The 17,263-nt window shown below is 40.3% G+C and overlaps 2 protein-coding genes and 1 long non-coding RNA gene across 16 annotated transcripts in view; 2 read left to right on the top strand and 1 right to left on the bottom strand.

Annotated features, from left to right (window-relative positions):
• Positions 1 to 5,340, top strand: part of PPM1D (protein phosphatase, Mg2+/Mn2+ dependent 1D) — a 57,655-nt gene extending 52,315 nt beyond the window's left edge. For 2 of the 3 annotated variants that reach the window (XM_060203889.1, XM_007516977.2), the window contains exon 6: positions 3,853 to 5,340. In XM_060203889.1, the coding sequence (XP_060059872.1) occupies positions 3,853 to 4,410 (558 nt within the window). In that variant the 3' untranslated portion in view covers positions 4,411 to 5,340. Of the gene's footprint in view, positions 1 to 2,055; positions 2,325 to 3,852 lie in introns of those variants that run through there. The other variant, XM_060203890.1, reaches the window with a different exon arrangement.
• LOC132541992 (uncharacterized) lies at positions 488 to 10,399 on the bottom strand. The gene is made up of 3 exons (XR_009553112.1): positions 10,288 to 10,399; positions 3,838 to 3,991; positions 488 to 830 (listed from the first exon to the last, which is right to left on the bottom strand). It is a non-coding gene; the product is annotated as an uncharacterized LOC132541992 (long non-coding RNA).
• A 118-nt stretch (positions 10,400 to 10,517) lies between these two features.
• The window catches only part of BCAS3 (BCAS3 microtubule associated cell migration factor), a 654,611-nt gene continuing 647,865 nt past the window's right edge, over positions 10,518 to 17,263 (top strand). For 9 of the 12 annotated variants that reach the window (XM_060203882.1, XM_060203884.1, XM_060203878.1 and 6 more), the window contains exons 1-3: positions 10,518 to 10,756; positions 12,301 to 12,388; positions 16,135 to 16,189. In XM_060203882.1, the coding sequence (XP_060059865.1) occupies positions 10,657 to 10,756; positions 12,301 to 12,388; positions 16,135 to 16,189 (243 nt within the window). In that variant the 5' untranslated portion in view covers positions 10,518 to 10,656. Of the gene's footprint in view, positions 10,757 to 10,813; positions 10,959 to 12,300; positions 12,389 to 16,134; positions 16,190 to 17,263 lie in introns of those variants that run through there. The other 3 variants (XM_060203887.1, XM_060203886.1, XM_060203883.1) reach the window with 1 other exon arrangement.

The raw sequence follows: 17,263 nt of genomic DNA, 5'->3' as shown, positions 1-17,263 counted from the left end.
GCCTGCTGGGAGAAAGTCTCATGAGTGGTGAAGCAGTGCTGCAGGTGTCTCTCTTTTTCCCCCTCTTAACCACCCCTCTACTATCTAAATTTCTTCCTTTGTCTCCACCCAATAAATGATTAAAAAAGAAAAACCTGTTAAAAAATAACACTTGGAAGGATAGGGAGATAGCATAATGGTTATGCAAAAGGCTTTTTCTGAATGTATTTAAGTATTTTTTTAATGTTTATTTTATTTGTTTATTCATTCCCTTTTGTTGCCTTTTTGTTGTTGTAGTCGTTGGATAGGACAGAGAGAAATGGAGAGGAGGGGAAGACAGAGAGGGGGAGAGAAAGATAGACACCTGCAGACCTGCTTCACTGCCTGTGAAGTGACACCCCTGCAGGTGGGGAGCCAGGGGCTCCAACGGGGATCCTTACGCCAGTCCTTGTGCTTTGTGCCACATGCCCTTAACCTGCTGCGCTACCGCCCGACTCCCGTATTTAAGTATTTTTTTAAAAAAATTTTATTTATAAAAAGGAAACACCGACAAAAAAACATAGAATAAGAGGGGTACAACTCCACACAATACCCACCACCAGAATTCTGTACCCCCACCCCCATAGCTTTCCTATTCTTTATCCCTCTGGGAGTATGGACCCAGGGTCATTATGGGGTGCAGAATGTGGGAGGTCTGGCTTCTGTAACTGCTTTCCTGCTGAACATGGGTATTGACAGGTCGATCCATACTCCCAGGCTGGGGCAGGGCTTTGGAGAAGCGGGCCTCCAGGACACATTGGTGGGGTTGTCTGTCCAGGGAAGTCATCATGCTAGCATCTGGAACCTGGTGGCTGAAAAAAAGAGTTAACATATAAAGCTAAACAAATTGTTGACTAATCATGAACCTAAAGGCTGGAATAGTATAGATGAAGAGTTGGGGGTCTCCATTTTGTAGATAGTGGACCTATTTTAGTTATATTCCAAAGGGCCCATGACTATACTAGTCGTCTGCCCCCCCCCCCCCCCCAGCCTGAGCCTGACATTTTATATGCAGGTGGATCCAATTTATTGTCTGGGGAGATGATGTCATGCCTGGAAAAAGGACCAGAAAGTTGGATCAGGGAAGAGAGTAGCTCACCATAAAGTTACTAATGAATTAATTTCTACTTAGACCTAAATACCCTCCTCACCTACTTCCTATTACACTTCCCTCAGTCACTCCAAAGCTAACCTTATCAAAGCAAGGACTGCAAAAGCTGAATAAGGGCAAGAGACTGGCATACTTTAACGATGACTCTTTAGTTACTATCAGGCCACCCCATCAGCTGGGGCCCTAGTTGGGGAGTCCTGAGACTCCCAACCAGACATGATGGGACTAGACCTTGAATAAATCCCTCTCTTCATTGTCATAATGTTCCTACTCATGACCACAGAATGTGAGCTCAGATCTACAGGGATGCAGAGGTCACATAGACTCCTAAGCTGAATATGGGCCCCAGATCAGATCAAATCGATGGGGTTTACAGTCAACAATATTTATACACCTTTCCTATATTTGGGAGCAAAAAGGCTTTCAAGCCTGAGCCTCTGAGGCCCCAGGTTCAATCCCCAGCACCACCATAAGCCAGAGCTGAGTAAAGCTCTGATCTCTCTTTCTCTCTCTCTTGTTCTCTCTGTGTCTCCTTCAAATGAATAAAGTAAAATAATAATAATAAAATACTTGGGCAGGGGAGATAGCGTAATGGTATGCAGAAGATTTCCATGCCTGAAGCTCCGTGGTCCCAGGTTCAGTCCCCCACACCACCAGAAGCTAGAGCTGAGCAGTGCTCTGATTAAAAATTAAATAGAATAACAACTTTATTCCAGTTATGTTCTAGGCATAAATTATAATTAGTTGCCTAATGTTGGATTATAAGATATATATAGGGAGGGAGTTTGTCTCTAAAGTAGGTAATCTCTCAGTGTCACAAATGTTATATGACCATGTAAGAAACCACTTAGCTGTACAAGTAATCTGGGTTGACTCTAGAAGTCTAAACATTTGCCTATGCTAATGGATGCAATGTATTCCCACAGAATGCCAATAAAAAGAGAAGGAAAAGGAAAAGTTCAAGGAGAAAGTGGGGGAAGAAAAGCCAGCGCACCTATAGAATCAGAATAATAATATGTGAATTTAAAAAAGCCACAGCACAACAGAAGTTATAATAAACTATGTAAACTCTGAAATTGTCCCTTTGTTTTCTTTTCTAAAGTTATGCTTGTAATCTGACCTTGGTATATATATTAGAACAATATATTCTATCCTTGTATGCGACTTGTTAAGTACTTTTCCCCTTGCTTTAATGACAAAAATAGTGAGTTATTTCAGTTATTTAGTCAGTTACAGATTGTATTCCTATTTTCTTTCCCCGCTTTCTCACTATTATATTAGATGAATCTGAAAAAAAAAATGAGTGGTGTGCTTATTGGCAGATATGAAGTCTTCTGTCTACAGAACTCATTTGTTACTTGGCCTCATTGCAGATCTTTTTTTCCTGAATTATCTTTTTTTTAATATTCATTTTATTTATTTATTCCCTTTTGTTGCCCTTGTTGTTTTATTGTTGTAGTTATTATTGTTGTTGTCGTTGTTGGATAGGACAGAGAGAAATGGAGAGAGGAGGGGAAGACAGAGAGGAGGAGAGAAAGATAGACATCTGCAGACCTGCTTCACCGCCTGTGAAGTGACTCCCCTGCAGGTGGGGAGCCGGGGTTCGAACCGGGATCCTTATGCCGGTCCTTGTGCTTTGCGCCACCTGCGCTTAACCCGCTGCACTACAGCCCGACTCCCCCTGAATTATCTTTTTATTTATTTTACCAGAGCACTGCTCTGCTCTGCTCTGGATTACGGTGGTGGTGAGAACTGAAACCGGAAGTTTAGAGCCTTAAGCATGAAATCTGTTTGCATAACCAGTATGCTGTCTTCCTAGCCCCCTTCTGAATTAGAGTGAACTTTGTAAAAAATTAGTTATGATGAAATACTTTAAGATTTATTTGTTTTTGACAGCTAGAAAGAGGAGGAGGGGTAGAAAGAGTCACAGTATCACTGGTACTTGTAATGCCAGAGATTGAAGCCAGGATCTCATGCTTGAGAGATAATGGTTTATCCACTGTCCACCTCTTACCTCTTATGTCACATGTTATCCTTTCTTAATACTGGCACTTTAGGATACAGTTACTTTCCAGCATCCGGTTCAAGTAAAAACACACAAAAAGAATTGCACTTTCAGGAGCTGGGTGGTGACATACCCAGTTGAGCACACATGTCAATGTGCACAAGGACCCAGGCTCAAGTCTTTGGTCTCCACCTGCAAGGGGGAAACTTCACAAGTGGTGAAGCAGTGTTGCAGGTGTCTCTCTCTATCCCCTCTTCCCCTCTCAATTTCTCTCTGTCCTATAAAATATGAGGAAAAATGTGTGATTTCACTACTGTGGGCCTTACTTTTTTATTCAGATAGAGAGAGAGAGAGATTTTTAGTGGAAAAACTAAGACGTGACAGGAAGAATGGTCTTACTTGTCTATAGATGAGAACATTTGAAAGGGGTAAAGGAGTACATTATCTGATGCTTTTACACAATATCTGTAAGTTTCCGTTATTTCCCATTCATTTGCTTGGTTGAAAGCTGCCACTGTTATGCTTAGTAGTGTCTCTTAACATCTTGCTTTTCTCAAATCCAAAGAACAGCGCCTAGTATTTTGGAGATGTGTGCAAAACAACAGTCTAAGTTTCCATTATGACATTGTTGCTTTAAGCATATACTCTATATTTTTCATACTATTGATAAACTCTTCAATTAGTCGTTTCTTATGTGGTTTACCTTTGTGTTTTTCAGTCACCGGAGGAGGATCCATGGGCAAGACTGAACTCTAAGGATCATATACCTGCCCTTGTTCGTAGCAATGCCTTCTCAGAGAATCATTTAGAAGTCCCATCTGAGATAGCTCGAGGAAATGTCCAGGCTGCAGCCATACCTTTAAAAGATCCAGAGCCACTTGAAGAAAATTGCACTAAAACCCTGACTTTAAGGATACATGATTCTTTGAATAATAGCCTATCAGTTGGCCTAGTGCCTACCAATTCAGCAAACACCATCACGGACCAAAAAAATGGAAAAGTGTCAACTCCAGGTCAAATGAAAGCTCAAGAAGTTGAAAGAACCCCTCCAGCAAACTTTAAACGGACATTAGAAGAATCCAACTCTGGCCCTCTTATGAAGAAGCACAGACGAAACGGCCTAAGCCGAAGTAGTAGCACTCCGCCTACAAATCTTCCCACAACCTCACAGAGAAAGAATTCTGTGAAACTCACCATGCGACGCAAACTTAGGGGCCAGAAGAAAATTGGAAATCCTTTACTTCATCAGCACAGAAAAACTGTTTGTGTTTGCTGAAAAGTATATGGAAAACTAATTTTTTTCTAAATTTAGGATTGATTGAAAGAGAGATTTTTGATGTTGGTGCCGAAGTTGAACTTTTTTTAAGGGGACAAAAAAATGGTATACAGTTTGACTTTTTGGAATTCAGCAATTTTTTTCTGGCTTTGTTCTTGCTTGTATTATAAATGTGAGTTTTGTAGATGTTAGGGTACAAGTTTCTGTAAAATGTGTGTAAATTTGTATCCACACAAACTCATTCTCTTACTCTGATACATAGTAAATGTAACAACAGGGCTAAAATTTTTTTAATAAAAAAAAATCTATTAGACTTTAGAAATACATTTAAACTTTTTAAAATGCTTATTAAGAAATTTGTAAGTCACTTGTGATGAAAACTACACAGCTTTTTAAAGTAAATTATTAAGTAAACTGGAAAAGTGATGTATTTTCATAGTGACCTGTGTTCCACTTAATGTTTCTTAGAGACAACTATTGTCTTTTAAAATTTATTTTTTCTGTCTAATTTCATAATTCAGAACTGAAGTTTTCATAGAAACAAAAGTGTTGAACCATGCTAAAGTAGCTGGATGTGAGTCTCCTTGGTCTAATTAACATACTATGCAGTATCTTATTTCAGTAGTAGTTTTCTAAAACATTAACTGTCAGATGCAGTCACCAAACCTTTGGCGTAGAAATAGGTACATTTGAAGGAAACTTTTCTCAGTTATCCCAGATATCCAGTGGCATTATTAATTATTGCAGTAGTACCCTCTTGTAGTGTTTAAAAATGCAAAGCTTTTTTCCTTGCTATTCAATACAAATGGTGCTGCTAATTCTCAACATTTCTTAAATTATTTTATATATCCTACAGTTAGTTTTCATCGGTTTTATGAATATATGTTTGTTCATCTAATAAATCAGTGCACTGTTACTGATGCTGCTAGACATTTGTTGTTGCTTTGTTTCAGTGATACACATATATTAACTTTTTTGTCATAGCATATCATGCTTTAGAATAAAAACAAAATACTTGATGTGAGGGAAGAAATTAAAAGACAATAAAACTAGAAAGCAGACTGGCTGGCTGGATTATCAGATCATGAGAGGTGTTTTTTCTTTTTGCTCCCCCCCCCCCCCACCTCCAGGGTTATCGCTGGGGCTCAGTGCCAGCACTACGAATCCATTGCTCCCGGAGGCTATTTTTTCCCCTTTTGTTGCCCTTGTTGTTTATTATTGTTATTGCTGTTGGACTGGACAGAGGAAAATCCAGAGAGGGGGAGATAGATAGATACCTGCAGACCTGCTACATTGCTTGTGAAGCGACCCCCTGTGGGTGGGGAGCTGGAGCCAGGAATCTTATGCTGGTCCTTGGCGCTATGTACACTAACCTGCTACGCTACCTCCCGATCCCCAAGTTATTCCTTCTTTGTGTGGTGTGAGGGAAGGAATTCAGCTTTATACGTGCATAATGCTACTGAGCACAGCTTCCATTTCCTAATTCTCCATTTTCCCCCCTTTTAACAGAACAACAGAGGAAAAGGGGATAGAGAGGGCAAGTCAGAGAGACACCTGCAGCACTGTTTCACCACTCCTGAAACTTGGCCCCTGCTGGGGACTTGGTACCAGGATCACCACTGTCCAGCCCTTAATTATTACCAGGATGCTGCTCAGCACCAGTTTATGGTGGAGCTGAGGACTGAGCATGACACCTTTGGTGCCTTAGGTACAGAAACAGACAGGGAAAAAGGAGACACACCATTCACTGCACTGCCCCACTGTTCATGTAATTTCCATGGTTCTCAGGTGCCAAGACTCAAACTCATGCACTGAAAGATATTTGATCTACCAGGTAAATTATTTCTTGGCCTTTGAGATTATATATATATAATTTTGTCTGAGACTATGAATACCCATGTTCTGTCCCCTCTATCACCAAAAGTTGTATAGTGCTCTGGTAAATAAAAAGAGAGGGAGGGCAAGGTGGTAGCATACCTGGTTGAGTGCACATGTTACAATGCACAAGGACTCAGGTTCAAGCCCCCAGTCCCCACCTGCAGCGGGGAGGCTTCACAAGTGGTGAAACAGTGCTACAGGTCCCCCCCCACCTCTCTCTCTCTCTATATATATATATATACATATATATATATATATATATATATATATATATATATATCCCTTCTTCTCAACTTCTGGCTATATCCAATAAATAAATAAAAAAAATTTTAAGGTAGGGAGGGGTGGAAAAGAATTTTGGGTTCCTGGTGCATAATGACATTGTACTCAAATGTCAGTGACTGCACTGTAAAGCAAACACTCTCCAAAATAAATAAAGTCACGGGACATAGACTCAAAGGAGTACTACTCAGCAGTTAAAAATACGATATTGTTTACTCTGGGACAAAATGAATGGAACTGACAGTGATCATGCTTAGTGAAGTTAAGTAACGAAATGGACAAGTGGACTATTTCACTTATGTAGAATAAAGAGGATTGAAACATAAACTTTGGGGAGAGGGAAGTGTGTATATGTATAATTGACCCATATCTGTGACCTTGGGAGAACTATGATGGTGACCACTGAAAGGAGGTGGGAACACAGAACTCTGGTAGTGGTGATGGTGAAGAATTACATCCCTATTGTCTCACAGTCTTGTGAATCACTATTAAATCACTAATGAAAATAGATATTCTAGGGTAAAAAGAAAAATAACAAAAATGAACAAAAAGTACAGATCTTCCACACCCAGCTCCCATACATGCAATCTTCCTTGTTACTACATTCCCAACTAAATTGACACAATTGATGGACTTGATAAGGCTTATTTTAAAGAGTTTTTTCTTTTACTTAAATGAAAAATAAGTATTAATGCTCACCCTAGTTCTTCTGTAAAGTTAAATTATTTCACAACTGCTTAACTCAGGAGAGGATTATGCAAATGTTTTCGGTAGCCTGTATGAGGCAATAACTTGCTTGAGACTAAAAACAGAATCTTAATCCTACCAAAACAAAAAAACACAATAAAATACAAAGTGACCTAGAAATTTAATTTATATAGAGATAGTTCTTAGTGTCTAGGCTTCCCTCCCCACCGCTGTGCCTCCTTCGGGGTAGGCAATGTTAATAATTGGTGATTTATTATAATGGACATCTCCAGTGGTAACCAGAAAAACAAAAAGGTTTGTTTTTTTTTCCTTATTTAAGAGTTTTTATTTCATTTCATTTTATTTTTTTTAAGAGCAGCACTGGAGAGGGCCTGGGTGGTGGCATATCTGGCTGAGCACACTTACTACAATGCTCAAGGAGTTATGTTCAAGCCACCAGTCCCCAACTGCAGGAGGAAAGCTTCACAAGTGGTAAAGCATTGTTGCAGGTCTCCCTCTCCTCTCTCTCTCTCTTCCTCTCTCTCTCTATATATATATTTCTCCCCCCTTCCTCTCAATTTCTGGCTGTTTCTATCCAATAAATTAAAAAAATTTTTTTTCTCCCCCCAGTAACTCTTTAGAAGAACCTTCCCTCAGATGCAGGTACTCAGGAAAAGATGACAGTAAGGCAACCAGACCCTGAGCAATGGGTTGAAGATTTCCACCCACCTCTTCCCACCCCAGCCTATTCCCGCAACCACTTCTGTGATGAAGCTTTCTGTTCTCAGCCTGCAGTCCCCTCCCTATATAAGCTGTACCTTCCTTCCCCTTTGTTCCAGGCCCAGAATTCTTTAAGAGGATGAGCTCTTTCTGTGGCCCATTAATGTTAGTAAACTGTTCTCACATTCTTTTTTCTTTTTAAGATTTTATATGTCAAAATATATATTAATGAGAAAGATAAGAGGAGAGAAAGAACCAGACATCAATCTGGTATTATGTGCTGCCAGGTATTGAACCTCATGCTTGAGAGTCTGGTGCTTTATCCACTGCACCACCTCCCGGACCAACACTAAAAAATTTTTAAAAAGCACTGGAGATAGCCTAATGACTATGCAAATGACTACCTTGCCTGAGGCTTTGAGGTCAAAGTTTGATTCCTTCAATAAATCAGAGCTGAGCAGTGTTCTGGTTGAAAAAAAAAAAAAAAACTTTAATGCTGAGGCTCCAGGGTCCTAAATTCAATCCAAAAGTACCACCAAAAGCCATAGTTATGTAAAATAACCTTTAAGAGTCTGATACAATAAATTTAATATAATTTAGTTATAAGAGGAAAGCCAGGGCATTATGACATATGCAATGCTGGGGATTAAATTTGGGACCTCACATTTATTAATCCAACAGTTAATCTGTTGAAGGCTGAAAGAATGGATAATTCTGACTTGAAATCACTGGAAAATAAGTTTCCTAGTGGAGAATGCTCAGAGCAAGATATTGTTGAAAAAGGATGGGGGAGGGGTATGCAAAAGACTTCCCTTTAAAGACACTTTCAAGACAATAACGAATTAAGTCATGTGGTCTGGGAGATAGCTCTGATTAAAGCATTGGATTCCCAAGCATGCGGTCTCAAGTTCAATATCCAGCAGCACATGTACCACCAGCGTGATGTCTGCTTCTTTCTCTCCTTTCTTATTAATAAATAAAATCTTTAAAAAAATAAAGAATTAAGTCAGTGATAGAAAGCAGTAAGGGGGGGAGGGGGAGTTGGGCGGTAGGGCAGTGAGTTAAGCACATGCACAAGGCGTAAAGCGCAAGGACCAGAGTAAGGATGCGGGTCACCTGTAGGGGAGTCGCTTCACAAGCAGTGAAGCAGGTCTGTGTCTATCTTTCTCTCCCCCTCTGTCTTCCCCTCCTCTCTCCATTTCTCTGTCCTACCAAACAACGACGACAACAATAATAACTACAACAATAAAAATAAAAACAAGGGCAACAAAAGGGAATACATAAATATTTTTTAAAAAAAGCTGTAAGGGGTTGGGCGGTGGCACACCAATTTAAGCACACTTAGTATGAACTGCAAGGACATGCGCTAGGATCCCGGTTCGAGCTCCTGGCTCCCCTCCTGCAAGGGGGTCTCTTCACAAGAGGTGTAGCAGGTCTGCAGGGCTCTCTTTCTCTCTACCTCCCCCCTCTTTAAATTTCTCTTTGTCCTATCCAATAATATGGGAAAAAATGGCCATCAGGAGCCGTGGATTCGTAGTGCAGGCACTGAACCTCAACAATAATTCTGGAGGCAAAAACAACAACAACAACAAAAAAAACGAACTCAAAATGTTTTGTTGGGGGCCGGGTGGTGGCATACTTGGTCGAGCGCACATGTTACAATGCGCAAAGACCCAGATGTCTCTCTGTATCTCTCCCTATCTCCCCCTTGCCTCTTGATTTCTGGCTGTCTCTATCCAGTAAATAAAGATAATAAAAAGTAAATAAAAACATTAAAGGTGTTTTGTTAAAGCATTATATAAACAGTGCTTTGGGTTTTATTTATTGCCAGCAATATAACTTCAAGAGTTAAAAAAAAAAAAAAGAACTTCTTGGCTATATCTGCACTTATCAATGGCTCCAAGTGCAAGACTTACATATTTCCAGTGATGTATACAGTTTCTCCAGCAAACTTTCCCTTTCATTGTAAGATTTAAAAAATTACAATTGCATCAGGTGATTTGTTATGCCTACTAATAAGTCATATCTTCGTGAGGTTGTCTTTAAATTCTCTCAGTTCAGTCTGGTTTACAAAAGTATAAGTTTTCAAGAGTACAGTTTCCCATATGTATACACAACTCACCGCACCCACCACTAGAAGAAACCAGCTAAATTTGACTCTGCTATTGAAGTAATTAGGATTGTTCGGTCAATAAATCGGTGTCACTGTTGTTACCAAAGAAATGTATTTGCGGGAATGACATGAAATGTCAACGCCACATGTCAGCATGCGAAAATAGGTAAAGAAGGAATCAGGCGTGGTCCACAAACCTCTTATTGACAGTACAGCCGCGTCCCTCATTGAGATCATCACTTCCTTGGCTCCTGCGCTGCCCAGTAGCACAAACCAGCCTGGACTCCCGGAAGATAAACACATTAGAAAAGGGCGGGGCTGAAGGCGGGTTCGGGGAGGGTTAGTGGTCAGCTAGAAATGATGAGCAGCTGCCATGTCCACGTGCTTTGAGCTTCGAACCGGTGTCGCGAGAATTCGATGTAAACAGACCAGTTCCCCAGTACTCCCACGACTAGTCTGAGACGCTCAGGTGAGGCGGACTGGAAGCTGAAGCTTGATGCTTTTTGACAAAACTGCCAAGGTGCTGTCTGCAAAAGAAAACAGACAACTTCGCAACACCTCTCCATATGCCTGCGTTCGCAACCGAACCTGACACCTCGGCTTCACCCGAACTTCCATACTGTTGTGTTTTCTCTGGAGTCCCAGCGGATTGGATAACTTCAGGAGGTGGGCCCGCCTCTTTTCTACTTGCTGGTTGGCGAAGCTGTACTCCAAGGGCGGTGCCCGGTCCCAGCCTGTTTGCTTCTGGGATTGGCCAGAAATGTAGTTCCGCCGAGGCGTGGTAGGAAGTGGTGGCCGTCAATCACGAGGGAAGACTCCAAACAGTGAGCCTAGAGCAGGAGAACAGCGTTTACCGGCGGGGCGGCCGGTGAGAGGGCTGGCGGGACACTGGCTTTGGGGAGTCTTGGGAGGGAGGGGCAAGCAGCATGGGGGGGGGGGTTGGCTGGCGGGAAATGGGGGAGGGAGCGAGAGCACGGGGCGGAGAGGGGGAGGGGAGACAGGGCAAGGGGCCAGAGGGCGGCCGGGGGCAGAGGTGCCTGCGTGTTTGGAGGTTAAGTGGGGATTACTCTGCGAGTATTTTTCAGGAGTGTGGGGCCTGAGGGACTGGCAGGGCTCCTCAGGAGGCAGGACCCTCAAAGGACAGTCCACAGGAGGCTGTGTTTTGGGAAATAAAGGGTGGAATGCAATGAGAGGGTTGAGGGATTGGAGGTGAAGTTACCTGCTGAGGCAAGGGTATTCTAGGCTAGTTGGGGCAAAGGGCCCTAGCAAAGGGAATTTACAGGTTTGCGAGTTTTCAAATAAGGTGATAGAGTGTTCTCTAAATACAAGTGATGGTTTTAGGAATTTGCAGGATGAGTTGTGGTGTGGGGTCTGAATTGAGCTTTATGAGGATCTAGATGTTGTCACTTGTCTCTTAATTTGAACTGAGTACATGCACTCCAGGCTCTTAAAAACTTCAAATGATTACGGGGATCAAGATTCAGGGAAAAGATAGTAATGTCATTAGGTTTCTATTACTGAAACTTGATCAGCTTACAAAAATGTTGGAATGAACAAATACGGTTTAATATTTTTGTTAAACTGGGCCTCATGTGGTCTTCAAAATTTAGATGCAATTTGTATATTTCAGGCTTACAACGTAATGATTGGTATTTGTATATATTGTTAAATGATCGTGATAAGACTAGTTAACATCCATCATCAAATACATAGTAACAATATGCAGTCTTAGTCTTAGTTGGAAGATATTGCCTCACTGCTTCTTTGGTCTTGAAATATTATACCATTATCTCAATAATGGTTTTGTAAATATATATTTCCCTTCTCTTAATATAGGACTTCACAAAATTCTTTAATTTTAGTTTCCAGAGGGAACACACTTGTTTCTATAAAGTGATCTTATGTTAGACTGCTCATCTTCGGACCTGGTTTACCTTTCTAGTTAAGTAGATCAAAGGGGTTGAGCAAGAGTTTTAACTAGGTTTGTGGTTCTGAGGCTTGGTCCAAATGAATTAAAAAAGAAATCTTATGCTAACTTGAAAATTCTTTATTTATTTCTCCCTCCCCCACTTTCTGGTGTAATAGAAATTGCTGGGAAAGTTTTCTGCTTTTTTGGTATTTTTGACATGGGCTCTAAATTGAGTAACCTCAAACCTTCCATCCAGCCCAGACAATAATGGTTCCTTTTTTTTTTTTTCATTTTGGAACAGGTTTTGTGGATGAAGCTATGGCTACTGATTCCCCTAGAAGACCCAGTCGGTGTACTGGTGGAGTTGTGGTTCGGCCACAAGCTGTCACGTAAGCAAATTTCAGATAAGCTTAGTAACTTGAAGAAAAGATTACACAAAATAGAAACTACCATTCTGTACTGTAGCTGTCTTTCAAGCCACTTTATTTATTTATTTATTTATTTATTTATTTATTTATTTATTTATTTTACCACAGCAGTGCTCAGCTCTGATGTATGGTAGTGCTAGGGATTTTAACCTGGGACCGCAGAGCCTCAGTCTTGAAAGCCTTTTTCAGTTACCATTATGCTATCTCCCTGACCTCAGGCTATCTTTCTGAATTGTGTTTACTTTTGTAAAATATTTTAAGTGTGGCTTTACGGGATATTTAATATTATTGTCAAGGCCAATTTAAGTAAAAGGTATTTTATTCATGGGCTAAGTTGATATATTTAATATATTTATAAAGCACATGAAAACTACCATGGTAAATATTAAGGAACTCGAGATTTAATAATCATTGTGTTCCCAAATAAATTTAGTAAACCTTAAATAAATGCTAAAAATAATTTATTTGTAATATCAAGTAGAATGTAATAGAAAAATGGTTTGTGTTAGTATTTTGTGACACCTATTTATATTTATATGCATGTGTATGCTAACTAGATTATGACTTGACTGTATCACTTACTCAAGGTTTATAAGTCATTGTGGTGAATATGTACATTTCTATGTACATATTTTAAATTTTTAGATAAGAGAGAAGCAGAGAGGAGAGTGTGAGAGACCACATCACCAAAGCTTCCTTTAAGTGGGAACTGGGCTTGAACCTGGGTTGGGCTACATTTCTATATTTGTGCAATTTTTTTTATTTGTTATTAATAGTTTTGTTACAAGATTGTAAGATTACAGTGAGTAGTCCCATACCACACTCACCACCAAAGTCCTGTGTCCCCACCCTTCCACCTCCCAAAGATAACCTCTAGTTCTCACATGTTTTAAAAGCAGTTTGTCAAGTGTTTTTTTTTTGTTTGTTTGTTTGTTTGTTTTCTGTTCAGCTTTGACTAGTGGTGTTACCTGAAGATTGAATCTGGGGCCTCAGGCATAAAGTCTTTTGCATCACCATTGTGTTATCTCCTTGACTTTAATAAGCATTTTTAAAATAAAACTTTTTTTTAAAAATAAAACATTTTAGTTGCTTGAAATCTGATGTTTTTATTGGAATTCTTTAAAAATATATTTCATTTATGTTTATTATATAGAGACAGAAAAATGGAGAGGGTAGGGAGAGGGAGAGACTGACATGTGCAGTACCAGTTCTCCACTTGGGAAGCTTCCCCCTGCAGTTGGAGACCTGGGTTCAATCACCTGGTTCTCTACCAGCAAAGAGGAAGTTTGAGTGATGGAGCAAAACAAGTACCTCTTCTTTTCTCTGTCTCTTTCACCCTCTAGGCTGGGAGCAGCCTTTATTTATTTATTTTCTAAAAGAAGAAACTGAAGTGCAAGTACTGGCGTAAGGATCTCAGTTCTAACCCCCAGCTCCCCACCTGCAGGGGAATCGCTTCACAGGTAGTGAAGCAGGTCTGCAGGTGTCTTTCTCTCCTCTCTGTCTTCCCCTCCTCTATTTCTCTCTGTCCCATCTAACACAGCTGACATCAGTAACAACAATAACTACAACAATAAAACAACAAGGGCAACAAAAGGAAAAATAAATAATAATAATAAAAGAAACTGGGGAGATGGCTCAGCCAATTAAAGCACAGGTCTTGTAAATATGAGGTCCAAGTTTATTCCCTGGCATTTATTGCATGTATTAGAATGATTTTCTGGGTTTTTTGTTAGTGCGTTTGTTTATGTTTTTTTTTTTTTTTACCAGAGTACTACTCTGGTTTATGGTAGTCGGGGGATTAAACCTGGGACCGCAGAGCCTCAGGCATTAGAGTCTGTTTGCACAACCATTATGCTATCCCCCCACTCTCTCTTTTGTTAATAAGTAAATAAAAATTATTTTTATAGAAAGAGGGAAAGGGGGGTATCGGTTCAAGCAGTGAAATGCTCAGGCACTGAATCTCTAAATAGCCCTGGTGGCAAAAAAACAAAGAAACAAACAAACAAAAACCCAACTCCCTAATATGTGCACGTGATTGAAAGAGAATAGTGTCACAAAAATGAGGTTAGGGTCAGCAAAAGAGCTCACTTGGGTAGTGTGCTGCTTTGCTGTATGGGATGTTCCTCTCTGCCTTTTTTTTTTTTTTTATTGCTGGGTCTTGGTGCCTGTACTACGAATCCACTGCTCTTGGAGACCATTTTTTAATGTTGTTGGATAAGAAAGAGAGAAATCGAGAGGAGGGGAAGACAGGGAATGGGAGAGAAACAGAGACACCTGCAGACCTGCTTCATCACCTGTGAAGCGATCCCCACGCAAGTAGGGAGCCAGGATCCTTGCTACAGTCTCTGTGCTTTGCACTATGTGTGCTTAACCTGGTGCGCCACCACCTGCCCCCCCTTTTTCTATCTGAAAAATAAAAATAGAATAAACAAAAAAATTCAAATAAATAAATGAATAGGAGTGAGAGGCTGGGGAGGCTTGGGGACCCAGTACGCTGGTGGAGGAAAGTGAAGATTTGGTTGAGGGGGAGATACACTGACCCCTATCTGGAGGAGATATGGGACTGTACCCCTTTAAAACAGCAGTCCTGGAAACCATCATTTCTTCAATAAAGTGATCTTAAAAAAGATTGACAGCTGCTCCAGAGCTGAGCAGCCCTCTAGTAAAAAGAGAAAATGTGTGCCAGGTTGTTGCACTCCTGGTTGAGCGCACATGTTATAATGCACAAGGACACAGGTTCAACCCCCCAGTCACCACCTGCAAAGGGAAAGCTTCATGAGTGGTGAAGCAGTGCTGCAGGTGTCTCTCAGTCTCTCTGCCTCTCTATCACTCCCTTTTCTCTTGATTTCTGGCTGCCTCTGTCCAATAAATAAATAAAGATAATAAAAAATTAAAAACAAAAGAGAAAAATGGATGGAACTGGAGGTGATTATAGGTAAAGAGAAGGAAGAAAAATACCAGATGGTTTCACTCATGTGGAATCTAGAGATCTCATTTACGTGAACTTTCCAAAAACAAACAAAAAATCCACACAAAACAGATGCAAGCCAACTGTTAAGACTTGTGAGAACTATGGTGGTTGTCTTTGAGAGGTGGGAGGGTGAGGACACAGAACTTTGGTGGTGGGTGTGATGTGGAACTACACACTGTAATCTTACAATCTTGTGTCAAGCTTATTAACAAGTAAAATTTAAATATAAAAGAGAGAAAGGGATTATAAGTACATAAATATTTTTACTCTCTGTAAGTAAGGGACAGTGTTATAGCCAATTCAAAGAGGACATCACTACATCTTGAGTCATCAGCAAGTTTTCTGACTCTAACCAGGACATTCTTCTACTCTGACTCAAGAGGAATGTCCTGCATTGATTAAATCTATTAGCACTTATTCAAATATATGTTAGAAGTTCTCTCTATCAAATCAGGATAGCATGACTTCTAAGAAATGATGTTTAAAAGTGTCAACAAGCTCATTTACATCTAATAACACACAAAGACCATGAAACTAGAAAGCCAGCTGGCAAGATATCAGGTCACATGAATTATTCCTTTTTTCCCTATTAAAAAAAATCATGAATGTATTAGAACTTACAGACAGAGATATTCATATTTTGTCCTATGTTGTCATAAAGTGTAGCCTACTATTAATCACAAAAAAGTAAATAGAGAAAGATGTCATAAAGTTTTTCCATTTCATTCTTTTTCAGGGAACAGTCCTACATGGAAAGTGTTGTGACTTTTCTCCAGGATGTTGTGCCACAAGTAAGTGTCTGTGGTTTTGGAAATAGTAGGTTTTCTCATTGGTCAAGGAAACTGAAATGGTGTTTCTTAACTTTTTAATTTTTTTTTTTTTTTTACCAGAGCACTGCTCAGCCTTTAGCAGGGAATTAAACCTGGGACTTTGGAGCCTCAGGCATGAGAGTCTCTTTGCATAACCATTATGCTATCTACCTCTGCTCTGTTTCTTAAACAACTTTAATATTCAGAAACACTTTCACGTTTAATATCCTGAGCACTGGTAGGCTAGAACTAACTACTTGATACAGTGGTCAGATGTGATTTAATTAATTAGTTAATTAATTTTACCAGAGTACTTTCGAGCCATGGCTTGGGGATTAAATCTGGGACCTCAGGGGTTGGGTTCAAACCTGATTTGTGTACATGGCAGTGCAGTGTAATATCCAAGTGAGCTCTTTTGCTGGCTTATGCTTTCCTCTCTTGAGAAATGTGCTTAAAAAAGGCCTGTCAAGGGGTCAGGGATGTAGCTCAGTGGTAGAGCACATGATTCTCATGTATGAGACCCAGGGTTCAATCTCTGGCACCATAAGCGAACAGACAAAAAGCTGGACTGAGAGATAGCTCACCCAGCAGAACGCATGCTTTATTTATGTGAAATTCTGTGGTTGAACCTCAGTACTACATGGGCACACTAAGGACAACAGTGGTGGAATTGTTACTGTGTTGTGTCTACCCCTATCTGTCTGTCTTTTCCCCTTTCTGCTCTTAAAAAAAAAAAAAAGAGAGAGGGGACTTGGATGGGAACAGTGCAGAAACTTGTGTGACTGGTGTAGTGAGTTGTACCTGTACTCCTGAAATCTTACAGTTTTGTAAAGCAATGTTAAATGATTAATAATAAAAAATTAAACAGACCAAACAAAGGACCTGGCCCAGCCACTCAGTCATATTGAGAATGTGAGACCATGGCTTCATTCCCAGGTGCCACATTAGAAAAATAACTACAGGGGCCAGGTGGTGGTGCACCTGGTTGAGTGCACATGTAGTAGTGCACAAGGACCCAGGTTCGAGTCCCTGGTACCCATCTGCAGGAAGAAAGCT

Source organism: Erinaceus europaeus, chromosome 12, assembly GCF_950295315.1.
Source record: "Erinaceus europaeus chromosome 12, mEriEur2.1, whole genome shotgun sequence".
Taxonomy (NCBI): Eukaryota; Metazoa; Chordata; class Mammalia; order Eulipotyphla; family Erinaceidae; genus Erinaceus; species Erinaceus europaeus.
The sequence above is the reverse complement of the archived record's forward strand: the minus strand, read 5'-3'. Positions and strand labels throughout refer to the sequence as shown.